Consider the following 24,305-nt stretch of genomic DNA (forward strand, 5'->3'; position numbering starts at 1 on the left):
GGCTTTTTTCTTTTTGCTTATGTGGTGCTGAGGAATGGAACCCAGGGCCTCAGGCATGCAAGGCAAGCGCTCTACCACTGAGCCACCTTCCCAGCCTGCACTGGGGAAATTCTAACAGCCTCAGTTTTCAATCAATTACATAAAACAAGGCAGATGCCAATGACCCAGGCCTATATTCCTATATTCTTAGCTACTTGGAAGGCTGAGATCTAAGGATCAGAGGCAGACAAATCTCTAATTAGCCAACAAAAGGCCAGAATTGGAGGTGGTGTAGAGTGGTAGAGTAATGGCAGTGATAGATTGGTAGTGCTGGCAGTGAGTGAAAAAGCCTAGTCCAGAACAAACTAATAAACAAAACGATATAAGTAGATATAATTATGCTCCTATATATGACATAATTTAGTTCCTAGCACACAGTAGGTGCTCAAGCTGCAAAAAATCACCTGCACTAGGGCTAGACAGAGATGCTGTGGCCACAGGCTTCCGTTTCCTCTTGATGTCACGTGTACATGGTGATCCCCAGTGTATGTTTCCCTGTCTACAAAAATGAGAAGAAAAAAAATGGTTTTAACTTTGTGATTCTTATTGTAAGGCATTAAACTCAGCCCAGATTAAATCCTTAGCCCAACAGACATATACTAACAAAAGGGGAACCACTGTCAGCCACAGTATTGACACATGGTTATTCAGAATTGATCATAACCCATAAAACATACCACTCTAAACTTTTTACCTGACTTCAGAGTAGCAAACATTCAAAACTAATTTCAATAAAATTGTGTTTCATCACATGCTGATTTTTGCACAATTATTTTTCATGAAAACTATAACCATAATTGTTCTAAACTTACTAATGAAATACCTACTCCCAAGTGATGACATACTAAAAAGTTTAATGCTCCATGAAGAGAGATATTTGCATAGAACTTTAATAAGAAATTTAACCCTTCTTCCACTAGATATCTAGATTTTTAATACTGTGTACATCACAAGTAACTGTGGCTTTTAAAAATATTAATTACATGCTAATAATATATTCCATCATTTGAACATTATACAGCTTATGTTTTTTCAGCTATATGCAATACACTGGGCTCTTCAATGCTAGAAAAGCCAAAGATTCTCTGAAAAATAATGAACGGAATAACTGGCTCACTATTTTAGCTCCCCACTTACTCTTTTCTCACAAACTAGACAGATCTGGCTCCTGATTAAGTACAAACTTGAGTCTCACCTTTACACAAAGCTTTGAACATCTGAAGCCTCACCTACCATGAATCATTATTTGACTGGTGTACATCCATCATCCTTCCTTAATGAGGCTTAATCTCCTTGAGATTAAGAACAGGGATCTTGAGAACAGGAACCATATTTACACTTCTTTCATAATTTTCTTATCTACCAACCTCATACAAGGCACATTTCTGATCTTCATTAGGTACATGCTGACCAGAAATTGGTAAAAATAAAAATTCTAAAAATCAAATGGTCAACTGGATAAACACTTAAAATTAGTTAAAATGCTAAATTTAATATTATGTATATTTTACAATTGTTATTAGCATACATTAGATGTAAAAAGGGAGTTTCATTGTGGCACTTAAATGCATATAAACAATTTTTCTCAACCAACCTTCTTCTATTACTCTCCCTCATTCCTTTCCCTTTGCAAAACAACTTTGTTTCATTGTATTCAAACAAGCAAACAAACTAGTAGACCATGTTATTCCATTCATCCTCTTCATTAACCTTCCACCTCCTGTGCTGCCCCTCATTTTCCAGTTAAGATTCTCACACATATATATACACATACATACACACACACATAGATCATAAAAGGAGTCTTTATTAATAAAATTATATGAGATGAACTCCTCCTAATTGGTAGTCACTGCTGGCAAACTAAGACAAGCAATAAGGAAAACTTGTGTACATTCCTTAAACTCTGTAAAAATGCTTTCCTCTTCAAGTGTTTCTCTTAAGACTATCTCCATGTTGAAAAGCTATTTCATAGTGGGCAGAATAACATGTTTTAGATTGAGTACATGAAAAGCATTATTTTTCTATGCCCCTACCTCATCAAGATTGGGAGAGAGAAGAAAAGAAACACTCAAACTACTCAAAGAAGACAGATAAAGTTCTTGTTTTGGGTTGTTTATTTTTTGATTGTTTTGTTTTTGTTTCTGTTATTATAGTGTGGACTCACTATAGCCCAGCCTGGCCTTGAACTCTGCATTCTTTTGCCTTGGCCTCTCACGTGCTAGGATTATAAGCATGTATCATGACTGTCATTAGGACTTTTTTCTTTCTTTTTGGTTTCAGAGTTTACAACCTAAGGAGATGTTTTCCACCTGAGAGATGCATTAGTGGGAAGAGCTTCAGAAGAGCTTTTTAGCTATTTAGGGTTAAAAAAAATCTATTGTACAAGTTAAGCTAATGTCTAAAATCTCACACTCATTTGGAGTAGCAAGTGGTTGCTAGCTTAAGGAGCTTTTACAAAATATACATGCCCGCCCCACCAAGATCCTTATTTAATAGGTTGGGCAAAAGTGGGCACTCAATCAATACGATGCTTATTTTAAAACTCGTCCCCAGATAATTCTAATGGCACCTAGTTACTAAGGAAATTACTGAGTTAAAAAACAAACAATCAAACCAGGCAGGGTGGTGCATATCCACAATTCTAGTCACCTGGGAGGCAAAAGTAGGAGATCTTTCCAATTTGAGGTCAGTCTGGGTATATGTTTTAAAAAAAAAAAAAAAAAAACGGCCCAAAGAAAAAAAAAACAAAAAAACAAATTTAGTCTAAAAAATAACAGGAGATAGTAACTGGAGAGGGGGAATTATTAAATGATCAAAGCACATTCTACATATGTATGGCAATGTTGGGATGAAATCTATTTACAATATATGCCAGTGGAAAAAAAAGAATAACAGAATGACTAAATGAAGATACATTTAGATACAAATATTGTTCTCCAGTATTTGAGCAAGTAACTTAAAGAGAAGACAAGCTTTACTCATCTGTTTCCTCTGAGTTGGGCCTCAGGGACAATCTTCCCTCAGGCCAGAATACTTTCCACCCAAGATCTTTCAGTCTGTCTGGACCAGTACTTTCCCTAAGAGCATTAAACCGTCCCACTGTAGACCATGGGGGCACTTGCAGGAAAGGATGGAGGTGGGGGAAGGGGAGGTAGCATTAAAAACAACAAACACTCTAAAAAATTGTTCCTTTAGAAAGTCACTAAATTTTTATTGTGTGAAGGTGAATGCTGAAGATTAACTATTAATTCAAAGTGTATTCTTTAAATCTATGCATAACATTTCTACTTTGCTTTCACTGCAACGAAGGAAAAGATCAGGTGAGCTGTTCAAACTGCAGTGTTACTTAGGAAACCCGGCAGATCACTATGTCCCTGGGGCAGGAATGTACTTTTAGGGGAAAAGTTACTTGAGTAATACATGCATGTTTAATAGAACCGATGTTGGCAGAAAATAACTGAAGTGACTGCTTTTGGTCTACAACAAAGATGTTGAGAGTTATTCCTAAGGAGTAAAAAGCTTTATGAGCCAATGGCAAGCAATTTAAGGAACAGTTCACCTTCAAAATCACTCCTTTTTTACAGCTATGGAAAAGTTCATTTTTGGGGGGTATAAAATAAAAATCAGACAATGTAGGAAGAGGTATTTATTTGCTATACTTTTTTTAAGTAACAAGGGAAAACAGATGTTTCTAAGGACCAAAGGTCTTACATGTCATATATTCCAATTATTTTCTTTAGTAACTAATTTATTTACCTCAATTACTTTTAAGAAAAATTTATGGGGGCCTGTCCCATGTAAAACACTGCACTGGATGATGATAGGATAAATACATGACAACCAAGCCAAGACTTACCTGCCCTAAGGGGTTCATTGCATGGCAGGAAGGCTGATTTACAAATGGAGACCTAATAATCTGAGACAGTGAGCTGTAATCAAGATGAAGTCAAGTGCAAGGGTAAAAGGAGGGAATTAAACCTACGGAAGTAAGGGAGACCCCACACTCACTTGTGATTTATCTTCAAGGTTGACTGACATTTATTAAACACCCAATTGGGGAAAGATTTTTACAGACTTGCACAAGGGGAAAGATCTAGGCCTTATGAACCATGAGCAGTGAGGGACAGAAAACCTGAATATCACAATTACCGTAAGGAACAGAGGTAGCTTATCTAGCAGGAAGAGACCCTGGTAATTCTAATGGCTCTAACTCAAAGCTAACCCTAATCTACTTTCCATAGTTAAGCCAAGGTAGAAAGGATATAATGAGGCTGTGTCATGCGACCCACAGAAGCAGAATCATTTCAAATCAGTTGGAAAGGTGAGTATAAAAAAATATATGAAGGGGCTGGGAAGATGGCTCAGTGGTAGAGCGCTTGCCTTGCATGCCTGAGGCCCTGGGTTCGATTCCTCAGCACCACATAAGCAAAAAGAAAAAAGCCAGAAGTGGTGCTGTGGCTCAAGTGGTAGAGTGCTAGCCTTGAGCTGAAGAGCTGAGGGACAACGCCCAGGCCCAGAGTTCAGGCCCCACGACCGGACCCCCCCAAAGAAAAGAAAAAAAAGAGGAAGAAAATGTTTCCATCCCTTCACATGAGCAGTAAGATGTGGTCAGTTGAGAGCTGCTATATGTAAGACCCTCCAACAGAGGACAAAAGACCATAATGAGGGAGATTCCAATAGGCTCAGAGGGCCTATAGACAACATCACAGCAAAAGCATTTCCTCAGACATAGCTGAAACTAAGGCACCAAAGAGGTTAGTAAGAGCTGCTATGCATCACAGCATCCCCACCAGAGAGAAGACTAATAAAAGGTCCCTTCCCCCAAGCCCTGGGGGTAAAACCTGAGGCTGTTTATTATAGCTCCAAAGGTCAAAATTAATAGCATGAATTGAGTCTTCTTCTTGCTCTTTGAAACTCCTTGTCAAGTGGCACAGCCAGCTGGGCACACAACTCTGATATGCAGATCATAATGTTTATGAACAGATAAAATGAATTACAATGAGCTAGGTCTATCATTTATCAGCTCTCCAATGGACAGGAAGGTCTCACTTTTTCACTCAAACACTGTCCAAATAACTCCTCTTACAGTCCATCTGAGGCCATGTCAGGTCCTCAAGTATCTGTATGACACCTTACTAGCAAATTACTACAGAAGCCAACTCAGTCTTAACACTGTCATCATCATAAGGACAGAAGAGGGAAATTAACTGTATGACAAAAATACTACTGGTTACCAGACTTGCTGAAATATTTATATGCATTAGTGCATTTTCATACCCACTAGTCCAGTAAGAAGTTTCTATTTTAAACATGAAGAAACTGAGGAATGGAGAGGTCGAGTATTTGCCCAGGGAAATCAAGATTCCTCTGTGGGTCTATCTCATATTAGTATCCATGCTCTTACTTTCATAGTGTATCTGCCAACATCTCATGGATAATGAAAAAAAATAGGAGGAAACCAGGAAATTTGTATTTATTCAGTAAAGAAAATATATAACATTTGCATATCAGGTTGTACCTGCCATCCTTATTGGAATTGAAAATAATATTTCTGTTTTTTTTTTGGGGGGGGGCGTCTGTCGTGGGCCTGAACGCTGGACCTGGGCGCTGTCCCCTCAGCTATTCAGCTAAAGGCTAGCACTCTACCACTTGAGCCACAGCGCCACATCCGTCTTTTTTCTTTTTGCTTATGTGGGTGTTGAGGAATCAAACCCAGGGCCTCAGGCATGCAAGGCAAGCGCTCTACCACTGAGCCACCTTCCCAGCCCCGAAAATAATATTTCTTAAGTGAAAAGGTTATTTATAAAAGAAAAGATCTGTATGAAAATAAGCTACAATCAAGTGCATTGCTATTTCAGAATTAAAGAAAGTACAAGTAAGCCGGGCGCTGGTGGCTCATGCCTGTAATCCTAGCTACTCAGGAGGCTGAGATCTGAGGATCACAATTCAAAGCCAGCCCGGGCAGGAGAGACCGTGAGACTCCTATCTCCAATAAACCACCAGAAAACCGGAAGTGGCGCTGTAGCTCAAGTGGTAGAGCGCTCGCCTTGAGCTGAAGAGCTGAAGGACAGCGCCCAGGCCAGAGTTCAAGCCCCACGACCGACAAAAAAAAAAAAAAAGAAAGTACAAGTAGAAAAGGGTGGGGCCTTACCAAATTACCACAGAAATCACAAAAAATTTAAAAAAACTCAGAACTACCAAGAAACACTCAAAACAACAGTGACTTGTGCAACATACAGAGCAGTGTAGCAAATAATAAGTTCTAACTATGGTTTACCATAGGCAATAAGGGTAAGAAAAGCTATTCTTCACAGTCAATCTCTCATTCTGGGAAAGCTGCCTATGGGTCTAGTCTTATCACAAATTAGTGCCCTTGACAACAATACCACTGTGTCTATCAGAACACCAATCACACCATCTGCTGTTAGAGTGGCAGCAATTCTTAACAGTGAGTATTATAATAGCAAACTACAAACCAGCAACCAAAACAATACAATAAAAATAGTTGGTTTACCAATTTTATCCACATATGCAGCCAATTCTACAACTGTCCACATCCCCCCACTGACCTTCACTCTCCTATTTATCAGTAAGTACACACATGACACTGTGCCAAACACCAACACTCAACTTCACCTGCAGCAGCTTCTCCGGGCAAACTCTACCCCCCCCACTCCTCCCCCAATGAGGAATTAAGGAATTGTGCTCAAAATACAAAAGCAAAGAACCTGTGCTAATTATGAAACCAAGTCCCTGTTAAGCCAGTCACCAAGTACCTGTTATAAAATCACATGCTCGGGGCTGGGAAGATGGCTCAGTGGTAGAGCGCATGCCTTGCATGCCAGAGGCCCTGGGTTCAATTCCTCAGCACCACATAAGCAAAAAGAAAAAAAAAAGCCGGAAGTGGCGCTGTGGCTCAAGTGGTAGAGCGCTAGCCTTGAGCTGAAGAGCTGAGGGACAGCGCCCAGGCCCAGAGTTCAGGCCCCACGACCGGACCCCCCCCAAAAAATAAATAAAAAATAAAATCACATGCTCTTATGGAGGCAATACTAAACCCTGACTTCATATTAGTCGCTTGAGGAGAATTAAAATAATGCCAATGCTGGACCTCATCCCAAACCAACTAAATCAGAATATCTGGAGGTGGGGTCCAGCATAGATGCTTTTGCTTCCCCAGAAGTGCAGACAGGGTTGAAATCCATCAAATTTAACTTATTTCTAGAGTGGTATTTCTAAAATACTTGTAAATCTACAAATCTTTAGAACAACAATCACAAAACTCCCCTTCTGCCATCTTAGCTGTATAATACATCAAACTGTGTCACTTTAAAACTATGACCCTATTATTTGTTTACAGCAGTGTAAGAGTACCTTGAGGTCACACGTACACGCTCTGTGGCCCCTGGCCCAGGAGCTGTATGTGAGTCTTGTGGTGGCCTTGCTGGCATGCAGATGCCAGGCACTGAATAGAGTGCAACTGGCAGTGTTCAGGCAAGAAACAGTCTCAGTTCAGTACCCTGGCAGGAGGGAACCTTCATAGTTCAGGCATGATTATCAGACTCTTTGTGCTCTTAAAGGAGAGTAATTATAGGCATGTGAAAAAAGGAAAGCACTCCCTGAGGAACTCTTCCTCACATGCTTCCCAAGAGGCATGAGAGCCATTAAAAATTCCATGATGAAGAGGAAAAACAGCCTGGGAACAGCCAGGAGGCAATACAGCAAATTAATACACCAGCCCTCCTCAGGGAAAGCTGTGATAAAACAGGAAACACTTTTCTCTTTGCAAAATAAAATTATACCATTAATGATAACATAGTCACCACACACACACACACACACACACACACACACACACACACACACACACACTCTAATGATGGGTGTAAAATTCCCAATGCTGCCCAGATGCCTTGAAAGAAAGCTTTTCCTACTACAATTAAAATGGGACAAGAAAAAGATAAAATTTCTATTTGAAACATTTTTTTTAATGAGGCATTTGGCTGCTGCTTCTCTACCACCACTGGTTCCTTTACATTCTCTCTTAGAAGCCAGACTATTGTTAGTTTACATGTGCAAAACTCACAGCCTAGTTCCTAATTGGATTTCAATATTCTCCCACACTAGAGTTAGACTCTTTCTCCACTCACTCTTTGCTGACAAGGACCTCTTTCCCCTATTTCAAAGGTGTGAGGGGTAGCCCCAAGAGGTCAGTGCCTCCTGATTCATATTTTCCAAAATGTACACAGGTCACCTGCACTTATCACCTCCCACAGAACAGTTGTTGCCAAACCTGATGTGTACCTTCACTGATTAAAAATGTGAGGAAAGAGTTGTTATAGATGTAATACATACCCATAACTATAAATATGTACCACTAGACTAATATAACTATTTAAATTAAAACAAAGAAATTTTTAAGGAGAAGATAATAAATAAATGCTAAGTTTAAAACCTTCATGCATGCAACCATTTGGTGTCCACAATCCTAAGAATGCTGTCTAGAAGTAAGACTAAAAAGACAATCTCTAATGTTCCACATTCTCTCTCTTTTAGTAACCATCTATATCAACAGCAGTATTTCCCTGGAGCCATGAATACCAGAAGCTCACTGGGACTTTCTAAGGTTTCCAAGTCCAGTCACAAACACCACCAGGTAAGAGGACAGTAATGATGCAGATAATGAGATACACCAAGAAACAAGCTGTTGCCACCGTGTCCAATCAAAGTGAGGCTTCTGAAGGGAAAACCTGAGAGAAACATAGATACTGGCCTTAGTACAACAGCCCAGCTCTAGGTAGCTGAAGTAAAAGGAGGAGGGTAATCACTTTGAGCATTGGACTTGACAGGCACTTACTCATATCATTTTCCCAAAGAATATTCACAGGCATTACTTTGGTGCCAAAACAAAAAGCTACGGGACAGCTTTCCTACAGACTGAAGTCTTGTCTTTTTGAACACCACCACCTCTAAGATAACCTCCCCAGAGCTTGAGTTAGGAGCTCATCCTCTGTGCTTCACATAATTAGGAAACAGACTTTTATTGCAATTGTCAATTTCCATACCTGCCTTTCCCTGAGGCTGTAGTTCCTAAACAAAAGGCCCAGTACTTAGTAGGGAGTCAGTGAATACTGAATGAATAAACAAAAAATAAGCACTACTACTAAAGAAAAAGCCTCAAAGTGATAGTTTATATCACCCTGCAATTTTCCATTCTTTTTCTTTGGGTGGTGCTAATGTCGGAATACCCTATCTGGTTACTCAAGCCATGCCACCAGCCCTAATTTTCCACATTCTTAGTAACACCATCTATGATGGTCTTTCTTTTCAAAAGACTATCTCTACTGAAATGCTACTTGTCTTGTAGACAGATCTATGGCAGGGCTGGGAAGTTGGCTCAGTAATAGAGTGTTTGCCTCATATGCATAAGGCCCTGGGTTCAATTCCTCAGCACCACATGCCAGAAGTAGCACTGTGGCTCAAGTGGTAGGGCGTTAAGCCTTGAGCTGAAGAGCTGAGGGACAGAGCCCAGGCCCAGAGTATAACTAACAAAAAAAGAAAAAAAAGGACAGATCAATGCAATAGGTTATGGTATACAGTCTATTCTAAATGTATCCATAAAAAGAAAACTTCTTTGTAGAGCCTGTACCCCAATCTATGAACATATCTACTTAACTTATTAGGAAGAAAAAAATCATCAGACTCTCAGGAATTCTTTTCCCTACAAGAAATAATCATAGTTCTACTGTCCAGCCTATTAACTATTCTTTTGTGCACAACAGCATTGCTAAAGAATGCTGTCATTAAAACCATATTTATTTATCATCTAAATTTCATTCATTTGAAAGATAGTGAATGTGTAAGAAATGCCAGTCCACGTGCTAGTGATCTACTGGGGAGTAAGACAAGGACCTGAATTTTGAAGTTTATATTCTGGTGACAGAGACATGGAGGAGAAAGAAATACACAAATTTATTAAAGACTATGCGAGCAATGAAGGGAACAAATACATAATGAGCAGAGAGTGTTGCAGATGGCCTAATGGTCTGAGCTGTCCTCTGAGGAGGTAACATGGTAAGCTGAAGTGAGCAGCAGCTTAAAAAGTTTCCAGGCAAAGGGAACAAGAGTAAAGGTCCAAGGCGGGAAAGAATGGCTATTTTTGAAGAATAAAATGGTACTCCCTGATGTAGCTGAATCTCTCCCTCACAGAAGGGGAAAGACACATGAAAGGAAGCTGGCCATGTAGGCAGAAATCAGATTATGCAGGGTTTTACAGGTCATGGCAAGGGACATTAATAATGTTCTTTGAAGAGGGGCTTTTAGCAACAGAAATAATATGAAATATGAGCTAGAAGAGTTAGGTCACAGTTGAGACTTAATCACAAAGCAGCTGTGTGACCACAGGAAACTACTCACTATTTAGTCTGTTTCTCACTTGTGCAACGTTTATTTACCTTGAATGGTTATTATAAGGATCAAACTGGATCCTGTCCATAAACATTGTAAATCAGAAGAGTTACCTGGCAGAGCAGTGTGCTGGTGAGCATCTTCGATGAGAAGCATCAGTAAGAACATCCAGGGAGTAAAGGGGAGAGAGAGGATTAGACTGTGGGAATAAATAAGATTATTTTAATAAAGTTTAAAGGGACCAGACCTGCTCCCAAAGGGTATCTACTATTTGATTACTTTTCTCTTTGGCTGTTCTATTCTTCTTTCATACTAAACATAGATACACCATTTGATAAAGCTGTGCTTTCCAACTGTGACCAGGAATATGGCACACTTCAGAAGAAAAAAAAACCCTATTCTTTGTTAAACAACAACTAATACACATCTCCTAATACATAAAAATTACTTAAATGGCAGAAGATAGTACTTTCCCAACTGATACGGTAGAAACGTAAGTTCAATGATTACCAAATCCTTCTCCTAAAAAGCTAAGAACTAAATTACCTTTTCATTCCCTTACCCTGGCAATATTTCTAAGAATAACTGGTTAGCACAATCCAGTGGCATAGTAAAGTAGAATCAAAACTAGATGGGAATTAGAATACCTATCTTTGAATCCCAATCTACCACAGGACTGACACATGTTTAAAATTAAACAACCTTTGAGGTTTACTCTTCATCTACAGAGTCCTACCTATTTTAGAAGACACTGACTAAAATATTGCTTTCGAGTTATTTGTGAGCAATTGAGAGTATAGTACAGCGGTAAACTTGATGCCTGGCATACAGGAGACCCTGGCTTCAATCTCTAGCAACAAAAATAACAAACCAAATCAAAGATTGTAAGGATTAAATGGTATGTATATGTACATATAATATACATATATAATATATATGAAAGCACCCCACTTTATGTTTTCTAGCTTTCTTTGAATTTTTCCCAGTATTTTTTTCTAAAAATGTGTAAGTTCGGGGAGGCTGGGAAGTGATGTGAAGGGTAAACAAAGGAGGAGGCTGCAATGCTTGGTAAGAAATGTACGCATTATCCTGCCCATGCAATTGTAACCCCTCTGTACAGTATGTTCACAAATAAAATAAAATAAAAATAAAAATAAAAATGTGTAAGTTTTTACATCTTAAGACTAAAAGAACTTTTGGAAGGTAACTGCAAAAGTATTTTAAAAGCCAGGTACTGGTGGCTCACGCCTGTAATCCCAGCTACTCAGGATGCTGAGATCGGAAGATCACAGTTCAAAGCTAGCACCAGCAGAAAAGTCCCTGTGGGACTCTCCTCTCCAGTTAACCACTCAAAAACCAGAAGTGGAGCTGTTGGATCAAAGTGGTAGAGCACTAGCTTTGAACAAAAGAGCTCAGGGACATAGCCCTGAGCTATGTTCAAATCCTACAACTGCCAAAAACAAAAAAAGTAAGTTTTTTAAAAGGACCTAACAGCATAGAATTCTAGTGTTAAACTAAATGATAACGCAGATCACAAATGAGAATGCTTTCTTAATGCAAAGGTCAAAACTAAAATAAAAACAGGATTCTCTTGAAGGTGTTACATACAACAAATTGATTATCACAGTTGAACCAAATGAGGGGAACTAGGTACAGTTCTTATCAGTATGGAATATTCTTGGAAAGTGATTCTCCAAGAATATCCAATTCACTTGGAAAAAGATACCCTTACCTCATGTGTACAAGCAGAAATGTGAGGAAAATCAGAAGCCAATGCTTTATTCTTTCTAAAGAAAAGGAAATCAAATGATAAAATAAAGATGACAAAGAAAAGTGATCTTACCTGATTTCGTTCTCTTTTTCCAGCTGATGGTAACCAGAAGCTAAGGAAAGGGAGAGAATAATAGGAAAGAAAGCAATAAAAAGATAGGAAATTTATGGAAGGGAAAAGATAAGTAGAATGAAGATAGAAGAAAATGGGAAAAAATGCAACTAGAGGAGAAAAGGAGAGATACTGTATCAGCACTAAATGTAGCTCTCTAAAGGAAAAAGACTTGCAACTGAATGTAATAACTAGACCAGCTAAAATAACCGCAAGATTACACTGTAAAAGCAGCATACTCCCAGCTATGCAGTGACAAGAGGACTCCAACTCCAACTCCACACGCACATCTTGTTTAGTTGGTAAATTTAAAATTACATTGGGCTAGATACTAGACTGTCACTGGATTCTCATCATCTTATATAAGGGACAAAATACAGGCTAACAATTTTTGTAAGTCACTAAATTCCTTTGACATATATATTTATTCAACAGGCATTTAGGTTTTTCCCAGTGAGGAATCATTCAGTGACCAAGTGTGAAGGTTGCTAGACAATAATTATAGAGAGTCAATCATGTAGGGCCCAGCTATCATGACAAGGGACAGATGATTCTTCTGCAGCTACATAAGGTTTGCTGTTGTCCTCACATAGTAAGGTAGAAAGAGTTCTCTACAAACAGGCCTAAAAGTAGGAAACAATATAGGAAAAAGATTTTTCTACAAAGAGGCCTAAAAATGGGAAACAATATAGGAATAGGCAACCACCTACCTTGAACAATCAAAAAAAAAAAAAGTTTGAGAAACAACTGGGCACTGGGGGCTCATGCCTGTAATCCTAGCAATTCAGGAGGCTGGGATCAGAAGATCATTGTTCAAAGCTACCCCAAGCAGGAAAGTGCATGGGATTCTTATCCTCCAATTAACCAGCAAAAAAGCCAGAAGCAGAGCTGTGGCTCAAGTGGTAGAGCACCAGACTTGCGCAAAAAAGCTCGGGGACTGTGCCCAGGCTCTGGGTTCAAACCCCAGGACTGGTGCACACTCACACAAAATAAAAGAGAGAAAGAGAGAAAGAAAAAAAATGAGTTAAAAATATAACATCCTTAGTGATGTATACTAACATAGAACCTAGAGATTTAAAAAAGGCAAGAAAATAAAAACTAGTCTAGAAAGGAAAACTACTGCCATGATTTTAAGACATTGGCCATCTTAACTAGCACAAAGTAAAAACCTTTCAGTTCTCTTTCAGCGCTGTAGTTCAGTTTCTAAGATTTCATAAAAGTTTCCTGTTTCCTTCCTAAGGTACAGGTTAGGACAGCCAGAAAATACTTAAGGACTTACTCTTTCTGTTGGGGGTCACTGATGATATGGCTTATCCTCTCAGTACCAAGAGTGCTTATGCTGGCTTCCTAAAATTAAGAGAAGGACAAGAATATTAGCCAACTACAGAACCAAATATATACACAGAACATATACATACATGCGTGTGCACCACACACACACGCTCACACTTCCCATAACTATGCCAGCCATGCAGATTTCAAATGCATTTGTCAAATGTCAATTTTTAAAAACAGCATGTTGAGTATGTGTGTGTGTCTGTGCGTCTGTTTGCCTGTGTGCTTATGTGTAGAAGTAGAACCACTTCTTCAGAAATACTCAACAGCCACCAATGTTTTTTGTCTTTCTGCCTCAGCCTCCTGAGTGCTGGGATTACACCTATATATACTCACAGTAGCCAATTTTTTTAGGCAGGCCAGCATATCAGACTCATCAATTATGTGATTATAGCTCTATTAGCCTTTCTATGGGGACATGCTTATTCAGGTGGCTTATATAAAAGGCTATCTTTATGTATCTTTTATGCTGGATACAAATACGAGATATCTGTTGAATGAATGTATACACATCAAAGGACTTTTGTGACCTACAAAGAATTATCACCATGAATTTTGTCCCTTATACATCATCTGAGAGTAAAAATAAAATTGATTCGTAAATTCAGTATTCTCAAGATGATAATATGAAAGCTTACCCATAATACCACAAGCAATTCAAAAACTAATAACCTACAAAAATTGTAAAGTGGCAGAAGGCATTCATCCTTCATTTAACTTGAACACATTTATAGTGAATAGTTATCACAGTACCTAAGAATGCATAGCAACCCATATATGAATAAGAGTTACACACATATGAGTAAGCGCTAAGACAAAAGAACGTAAGTTATGAACATAAATGTCAAGAACATTGAGCTTGTTACTAAAATAAAACTCATTTTTTTCTGGTAAATGTTATTATCTATATTCATCTATGTATATGGATTAGCCTAAACATTAGGATACACATTTTAGCGAACAACTGGCTATAGACATATTAATTTGGAGGTCAGATTGTAGAAGGGAGTGAAGCTAAATGAAAAGGGCTCACATACTGCATTCTTCATATTCCTCATCCCTCATGGCTATGCCTACTGGTTGCAGACACAGAACAGTAGAGGAGCCAAGGGAAAAGATGGGTGAAAAATGAGCTATTTGTTACAGCAGAAAAATTATTAACTTAAAATGCCGTAATGTTTAAATTTACAGTTTATTACTGTGTAAATTACAAGCAGTACTTTGCGTAATTAGCAGCTCACTGGCAGGGAGCTGTGAATGAAACTCATTATTTATGGTTACAATTTAGAAAAAGAGAAGAAAGATGGGGGAGAGGGATGGGGGGAGAAGAGCGGTGACCTCTGCTAGAAATGACAAATATTCCTTTAAGGTGATGAAGATGAATTAAACAAGTAAACATTATCCTATTTATTTGAAATCATTAGAGGCATGTCCAATAGACTCTAGATACTTTCAGACATGCAAAAGGGACCCCTAAACTGACTCACTTCCACAGAAGTGGAAGGCTCTCAAATCCTACATAACACTGTTCACACATTCAGTCCCCCAAACATTCAGTTGGTTTCATTAACTCCAGGTATTTTGTGGCACCTTTAGTTGTCAACAGGGCACACAAATCCCATAGGGAATGCCACCTTCCCATAGCATCTAGGAAACCATGAGAGCTATCACCTTCCCAACCAGCCTTCTTCGTCCCTTCCTGAGGCATCTAGCTGCAGCTCCTGGCAGGCGATTTAAGCGAGCATGGTACCCTAAAAAAATAAAAGAAAGAAAGAAAAAAGTCTCAGTTACTAAACACACAAAATTCATAAGCATGGGTAGCCTATGCCTATGTAAGTGTTCCTATCTCAAAAGAAAGGAAGAGGGGCTGGGAAGGTGGCTCAGTGGTAGAGCGCTTTCCTTGCATCCATGAGATCCTGGGTTCGATTCCTCAGCACCACATAAGCAAAAAGAAAAAAGCCGGAAGTGGTGCTATGGCTCAAGTGGTAGAGCGCTAGCCTTGAGCTGAAGAGCTGAGGGACAGTGCCCAGGCCCAGAGTTCAGGCCCCACGACCGGACCAAAAAAAAAAAAAAAATTAAATCCTACATAGAAATTTACAGTTCTCAGTATAATCGTGACTACCCTACAATGCTCAACAAATATTTGGTACTTGTTACAGAGACTCCTAGAATTATAAATTTACTGAGCTGAAGAAATGTATAAAAGAGTCTTGTTCAATGTCATGTCTTAAGCAATGACCCTGACATCCCTAGGGATTGAAGTGCCTTGGTTACAACCACAGAGCTAATAGACTGTATAAGGAGAGTATTATTACCACAATAACATCTCCATATCTTAGGCTTTTTACCCTACTTTGCTACCTTATAAATGAAGGAAAAACAAAAGGAAAGGATATGCATTTGTGCTGAAATGTGTGATAACAGGATCATTAATATGATCCTAAATGTATTTTTTTAATTTTTAAATTATCCATGTAAAAATGCCATTACACCTTGTATGTGAATGTTCTTATGATAATCTATTCCTTTACAAGAAAAAAATCTCTCACTGAGCTTCCAATGAACTCTCAATAATCTATTATCTACACAGAAGGATGAGCAGCCACTACATGTAAGGCTTCCTAAATCTGGCACAAATTGGCAACAAAGGCTAAGGAATGCCCTATTAATATATGTCCCAAGAATCTCCATAGATTGAATTAGCTAGAACTGCAAGTTTGAGCTTTGAGGCTCAAGAATCCTCTAGAAAATCCCTAGCATAGCAACACAATTGAGATACTGGTGCGTATTTAGAGGCATGTTTGAGCAAAGACAACCATAAAAGCATAAATTATATTTTACATTTTAGTCTCCTCCAAACTCACCTCTCTGAGCTGGCCGGGAAGGTAAAAGGAATGTGGGGTCTGAAAGTTTATCCAGTCCAGAGTCCATTCTTTCTACTTCAGTGCAGTGATCAGGAGCCCACTTGGGTAGAAGATTAGGGACAGTGAATCCTGGGACACATTCTCCTTCATAGAACCAATCACTCTGCTCATCATCCCCTAAAGCAAATAGGTCATGTCATAAGTTGGAATTTCAACATGCACCAAGAAAAAGCAAATAGGAGGATGTCTTCTCAGTGCTACAGTTTTAATTTTTTGTTGTTGTTGTTTTGCTTGTCTTGGGGCTTGAACTAAGGGCACAGGCACTGTTCCTAAGCCTCTTTGTGTTAAGGCTAGCACTCTACCATTTGAGCCACAGTCCCATTCTGGCTTTTTCTGAGTAGTTTATTGTAGTCTAATGGACTTTCCAGCCCAGGCTGGCTTTGAACCATGATCCTCAGATCTCAGCTTCCTGAGTAGCTAGTGTTATAGGCATGAGCCACTGGTGCCTGGCTTGATAAGATTTTCAAATAAAGTACCAAAAATTGTTCTGGCCCTTCTTCCTAATAAAATTTCAATGAAAACTGAGATACCAAATTAGTGTCACATGAACGCTATTCTGTGTTAGACTGGATTGCTCTAATAGTGAAAACTAGTAAGGCTGCTGCTTACTCCTTACTAAACTGTAAATATGTAATCCCTTCCAATCCCTATATTAATTCCAACTTATAACAAGGTTTCTAATGTCCATAGAGAAGTCAAGTTAAGTTACTAAATGAAGACACCAGAATTTGAACTTAAAGCTGGGTTAACAAAGCTTGAAGTCTTTTCCACAAAAAATAAACTGTCTTCCTTACCGTTCTTCCTACTAAATACAAATTTAGGGGTTCACAGCCACAAGGTCACTTTAGTCCTACTCCTGCTGAAGGTGATTTGTCTTTTGGTGTATCTTTTTTCCTGTAGCTACATTTCTCATAATATGTTTGCCTTACCTTGTTTAATAATCCTTGGTATCTTGTTCAACTAACAATATAATTCTCTAAAGATTTTCAGAAAGTGATCTCATGTTGCCAAAGTTATGCTGTTTATAAATCATAAAGTCACAACTAGACCCATCTATCTAGACTCTTGGTTCAAACCTCTTCCTACTAGCTACTATAATAGCTTCTCAGTTTCCAAAAAAAAGTTATTCCTACCAATAAGACAGATAAGAATAAGGAAGGTAACTTCCTGTTTGCTGCCTCATCACCTTTTCAAAACTGCAAGGATGAAGGAAATAACAAGAACATCGAAAGAAGCCCACAGTACATTCAGTCTCTAATATATACTGGACCCCAAAGAAGCCCCTCAGGACATGACAGTCACATGAAGCCACTATCACCCAGGGTAGTGAAAGTCTTAAAGTAAAAACCTCCAGAAGGGGCAGTAAAAGATGCACTCTGGTGAATAGCAGCAGATATTGCCACTTAACAAGTTACTCAAAGTGGTCCAATATAAACACAAACTACAAACAATTGTCTCTCTAAAAGAGAAGACCTCAATGTTTACCTTGCACCAGAAATACCACTCATTATAATAGAGGGGGAAATAGAAAAAGGTTGCAACACATGGGACATAATACACCAACTGCGAGCACTACCCCCATTTCTGATTTTGGCGTGGGTAAGACCAAAAACTTGCATTTCTAACATGTTTCCTCATGAAACTAAGCTGGTCTGGGGTCCTTGTTTAAAAAACACTATTCTAAGAACATCTTATCTTATTGACTACTGATGAACCATGATTACTTCCATGTTCATTCCTTTCTTACCCAGAAACTCTCCCTAGAATATTTCTTGAAATAGACTATCTACTCAGATCAGTTTTTCTGATGATTAATGCCAAACTATAGCTGGATTTTTTTTTTTTTTTAGTTCTCAAGTGTCTACTCATGATTTCCAATAATAGAGAAAGGACTCATTGGGTCAAGATTATTTGCAAGTATGAAAATAAGACTAATGGGCCAGGTGTGGGTGGCTCACGCCTGTAATCCTAGCTACTCAGGAGCTAAGATCTGAGGATCCCAGTTCAAAGCCAGCCTAGGCAGGAAAGTCTATGAGAATCCTATCTCCAATTAACCACCAAAAAACTAGAAGTAGAGCTGTGGCTCAAAGTGGTAAAGCACTAGCCTTAAGCTCAAAAACTCAAGAACAGCCAGACCCTAAGTCCAAGCCCCACTGTAATTGTTCTGTAAAAGGAGAAAGATAAATAGGGAGGGGGTAAAACTGACTGGGATACATTATAAACATGTGGAAAATAGTCCTTCCCCTACATAACCAGTATAAGCTACAGGATTCATTGTAACATTGTAAGATCTAGACCAAAAGTTTTCAACATGAATTCACTATAATGCCTGATGCAGGAATTACTTAAAAGGAGTGCTGCCAGGAAATAAGGAAGAGGGTAAGTGATCAGGCTCCCCACCTTTACTTCCTCTAGCATCTTGATGCAGATAGATTCAGATGTTCTCCTAATTTGGGATTCTACGTACAATGTTGTCTGGAGAAGAAAAGGAGAGTGTTCTCCCTATCGTGGTTTCTCGTTATTTATTAGAAGCTTATTAGAAAGCAGGCAATGTGATAGGTATCATAGTTATAAAGTAATAAAATAATTCCTCCCTTTGGAAAGCTTCAGTGGAAAACACTAAACAATACCTATGATATATGATACCTATGATAGTTTTTTAAAGTCAATAGGCACAAGGGACCACTAAAGCATACACACACACAAAAAGGTAAGGACTGTCAGTCAAAATGTTTCTCATGAAAAATGCACACTTAAATGAGATATTCAAGGACACTTTAATGATGTGACTACTTATAAAGGTACGAGTGTATAGAACAAGAAAACTACCAAAGGAGGCAGAAGCCCAGAATCAGCACAGCAGAGTTTTTACCATTATTACACCTGGAAAAAAGGAAAGATTGGTTATTAGAGCCAAAGAAGAAACTGCAATTTTAGGCTAAAGCTACGATACAGGAGTGGTAGTCTTCAACAGAAGAGCAAAATTCAAAAGAAAGGGAGTCGGGGAGAGTTTCAATCCAATGTGGTAGACTGCACTATTATTCCATTATCACCTTCCTGTACTAGAATGATTCATCCACATTCTTTGCCTTTTGCCACTCAATTCCACATTGCCTTCCCCTTTAGGCAAATCATTCTTCTTCATCCTACTGACATTGGGCCTGTTCATATGACTTGCTGTAAATAGCAGAATATTAGCAGTTGTGACTTAAGGCAAAAATTTTTAAATATACATGCACAGTCTGGCTTGGTAATTTGGCATTTATGTCTCTGCCATAAGAAGTCCATGTTGTATATAGCCACTACTCCTTTAGCCAACATAAGATACAATAAGTTGAGGTAACTATAACTCTTGAGAGCAGCTAAGCCCAGGCAAGATCATTTAAATTATAGTCAATAAAAATCTTCACAGTTGGGGCTGGGAAGGTGGCTCAGTGGTAGAGTGCTTGCCTTGCATGCATGAGGCCCTGGGTTCGATTCCTCAGCACCACATAAGCAAAAAGAAAAAAGCTGGAAGTGGCGCTGTGGCTCAAGTGGTAGAGCGCTAGCCTTGAGCTGAAGAGCTGAGGGACAGCGCCCAGGCCCAGAGTTCAGGTCCCACAACCGGACCCCCCCAAAAAAAAATATTGCCAAGAATCTCTTTCAAATAAGCTATACAATCATAAGATGTCTAGTACCTTGAGCTGGAGCTTAGCAAGCACAGGTTGTGTGAGCCTTGAGTTCAAACCCCAGTATTTCCCCTGACCTCAAAGACATCTAGGACCTCAAGTTTTCTTCTACTTACAAAGCAGCAAATAAATCCATAAAGACAAAAAAAATGGCAAAAATTCTAATTTCCAAAATTTTATGTCTTCTTTAATATCAAACATATATTTCAGACTAATTCTGGAAAAAGGAATTATAAGTTAAAAATTAAGATTTAAAAAAAAAAACTTGGGGCTGGAGACATGGCTCAGTTAGGAGAGTACTAACCAATGAGTGAACGCATCAGATACTAAGTTCAAGTCAGAAAAAAAAAAAATCTTCATTTTTGAGTCACTGAACTAAAACTTTTGTTCTAATAATTGATTCTGCTTCATCTTACATTATTCTCTTACACCCAATCTTCACTGGATTTGATTTGGTTGGTTCAAGAAAGTTTTCTCTATCTTTTACAATATTAGTTATTAACCATCCATGACTGGGAAAGTTTCCTTCTAAGCTAGTCAATTTCTTTGAAGATAAAGAAACAAAAAGAATGAACAACCATCTTCACTCTGCCACAGAAGAAACAGGCTTGGTAAAATCCCAATCTACATTCCTGGATCAAAAATCTGAAAATATGTTACATTTTGCAACATTTCCAAATGGCTGGCCAACACTAGGTCCTCAAGAGCTGCTTAAGTTAACTGCACTGCTTTCCTCATTTAAGCTTGTCTTTGAGCAACAGATGCAAGGTAGATGACACAGCAAGATCCAAAAAAGAACACTACCTCTGTATAGGTCATTTCATTTTCTTTTCTTTGCCAGTCCTAGGGCTTGAACTCAGAGGCTGGGCACTGTCCCTGAGCTTCTTTTGCTCAAGGCTAGTGTTCTACCACATGAGCCATAGCGCCACTTCTGGCTTTTTCTGTTTATGTGGCACTGAGGAATTGAACCTAGGGCTTTGTGCATGCTAGGCAAGCACTCTACCACTAAACCACATTCACAGCCCTCGTTTTATTTTCTTGTGTATTTGTAAAAGAGAAGATTCTCAAAGGTCATTTCTCAACTACACTACTAGAATCGGCAAAGGGCTCTACAGTGGAATTCAGAAGACATCCTCACCAAGTACTGCGTTCTTCTGCTTCTGAGTTCAAGGTGCTGTGTTTATTGAGCTGATAAACTCAATGATTATGTTTTTGTATTTTTAGCAAATCTGAAGAAAGTGATCTAACTCTACCAAGTCTTACTCATATAGTACTGTTCATTACTTTTTTCTTAATTTTTAAAAGGTTTATATCATTTTATTATGTTGATCAAACCCAGAGCCTTGTACATACATATTAAACATATATTCTTCAACTGTTATTTATTATTCTTTTTGTCAGTCATGGGGCTTAAATTCAGGGTCCAGGTGCTGTTCCTGAGCTTTTTCTCTCAAGCTAGTACTCTGACACTTCAAACTACAGGGTCACTTCCATGTAGATTAGTGGTCTCACAGACTTTCCTGTCCAGGCTGGCTTTGAACTGAGATCAGATCTTAGCCTCTTGAGTAGATAGGATTACAAACATGAGCCACTGGTGCCTAGCTCAACCATGAGCCTTTTTACTTAGGCAAGGGGGGGAAAAAAAAACTGTTCCTCATTTATAAGAAAAAAAAAATTGTGGTAGAGTGCTCATCTAGCATGCATGAAGCTCTGGGTTTGATTCCTCAGTGCCACATACACAGAAAAAGCCAGAAGTGGAGCCATGGCTCAAGTCATACAGCACTAGTCTTAAGCAAAAGCAGCCCAGCAACAGTGGCCAGGCCCTTAGTTCAAGCCCACGAGTGACTAAAAAACAAAAAAAATTGATTCAACCTCATGTCCATTTTGTTTGTAGTCCTCTGAAGCAGAACCAAGAAGACAGAAACCTAGCCATTATTAATCTTCAGAAATGGAACAAGAAGACCATACAGGTAGCAGATAATGAGATCCTGTCCTCATAAAACCGATGCCTACCTTTGCCTCCCTGTACTCCCTGGTCTCATCCCTTATGAGATTCTAACCTCTAAATAGTTTGTATACAAAAACCTTCCTACACTATTTCTAAACTGTCATGGAAAAAGCTATTTACCTTGCAAATAACTTATCCGTTATTTCAAAAAAAACAAAAACAAAAACTCAATCCCGCTGGGCGCCAATACCTCATTCCTATAATCCTAGCTACTCAGGAGGCTGGTATTTGAGGATCACAGTTGGAAAGTTAGCCAGCCTAGGTAGAAAAGACCCGGAGACTTTTATCTCCAATTTACCACCAAGAAGTAGGAAATGGAGCAGTGGCTCTACTGTAGAACTCTATAGTACTAATGTTGAGCAAAAAAGCTCAGGGATAGCATCCAGGCCCTGAGTTCAAGACCCAGGACTGGCAAAAAAAAAAAAAAAAATCCAATCTCAAATTGGGAGGATTTGGAGTTTTTATCAGGAAAAGAAGGGGAAAAGTTTTCTCCACTATTTCTCCTAGACCTTCATTTAATCATTTAAGAAGCATTTATTAGCAGTGGTACTGAGACTAGACAGTATGTTGGAAATTAACCATACAACTTGTGAGTGGGGATGAGAAGGAAAAACTTGAAGAGAGCAAGGGAAGGGGTTAATATTGTCCCCAAAACAAATACACTCTTTACCAGACTTACATAACTGGAACCTCTCTGTACATCACCTTTATAATAACAATAAAAAAACAAAGAAATAAATGTCTTCCATTATAAGCAAAAAAGAAAGAGAGGAAGAAAGGAAGGAAGAAGGAAGGAAGGAGGGAGGGAAGGAGGGAGGGAGGGAAGAAGCAATTTGTTAAGTATTTATAAGACAGGTATAACCAGTACCACAACTATCACTTAGACAAGACAGTGGGAGAAGGGAATAAAGAAGTAGAGACTATGCTTTCCCATAACCAATATTCTGCAAATAATAAGCAGTATAAATCTAGAATTTAACCTTATAGTACTGAGAAAGCCATCCAATTTTAGATGTATGAAAATATTTGTATGAGAGTAAAAGTAATACTTCATACTTCTCTACAATGTTCTTCACTCAAAAATGTTTGTTTTATTCAAAAGCTTTAAATAAGACAAAATTACAGCCAATTTTGAACTACCAATTATATTATCTACTTACAATACTAAAAAAGCAACTGAACTATCTGCAATTGAAGTAACAGAAATGTAAAGAAAGTCAACTTCACTAGCAGTTCTAAAGACTGATCTTCCTGCCAATAGTTCATTCTGAAAAATGTTTAAATACAGTTAACAGTTTAAAGTAGTTAACACCACACCCCATCACTTAAGATTCTGCCAGTAACATTTTACTTCCTTTGTTTTATCACACATCTATCTAATCTTCCCACCAGAGCATCTTTGTAATTAGAGGTGCTCTCAATGGATCAGGTGATTGAGCACTGTATTCATTTGCACATATGTACATTAGGAACTCAGTCTAATAAAACTACTCAAACCCCTCCACTGAAATAATTCAGGACAAACACTGCTAATCAAACATTACAAACTTTGGTACTGACTTGAAATGTTTGCATTTCTAAGATGCTCTTCCTTTCAAGTTCTGAAAATGAACTGCTTGCTCTTTTTAGGGGTAGTCAAAGGTTATCATTTTCAAATAAGCAAAAAAAAAAAAAATCTCAAGTTTAAAACTGTATATTTGCTCTATAGAAAAGATCAATATTGTAATCTAAGTTTTCTCAATTTGAAACTCAGACAGTGAAGTAAAACCAGATACAGTGAACTGGAGGCAATTTTCCATGGCCTGCTTGAGGTCTTTTGGCAACATCTAGAAAGTTTTTTGAGTTTTTTGTTGTTGTTGTTTGCTTGTTTTGTTTTCCTCGCAGTGCAGGAGGGCTTTATGCATGCTCTACCAAGTGCTGCCCTGAGCTACACACAAGCTTTACACACACATGGAAACATTTTTGATAGTCATGACTTGAAGGGGTAAAGTACTAGCACCTCGTGAATAGAAACTAGGGATGCTGTTAACCATTTCAGGGAA

At 38.6% G+C, this 24,305-nt stretch overlaps 1 protein-coding gene across 1 annotated transcript in view; it reads right to left on the bottom strand.

The window, feature by feature from the left end:
* The window catches only part of Gpatch2l (G patch domain containing 2-like), a 46,913-nt gene that overhangs the window by 12,977 nt on the left and 9,631 nt on the right, over positions 1–24,305 (bottom strand). The window contains 6 exon segments of the mRNA XM_013016721.1: positions 444–538; positions 10,560–10,645; positions 12,290–12,329; positions 13,608–13,675; positions 15,335–15,414; positions 16,528–16,704. Of these exon segments, the coding sequence (XP_012872175.1) occupies positions 444–538; positions 10,560–10,645; positions 12,290–12,329; positions 13,608–13,675; positions 15,335–15,414; positions 16,528–16,704 (546 nt within the window).

Source organism: Dipodomys ordii, unplaced genomic scaffold (genome assembly GCF_000151885.1).
Source record: "Dipodomys ordii isolate 6190 unplaced genomic scaffold, Dord_2.0 Scaffold2, whole genome shotgun sequence".
Taxonomy (NCBI): domain Eukaryota; kingdom Metazoa; phylum Chordata; class Mammalia; order Rodentia; family Heteromyidae; genus Dipodomys; species Dipodomys ordii.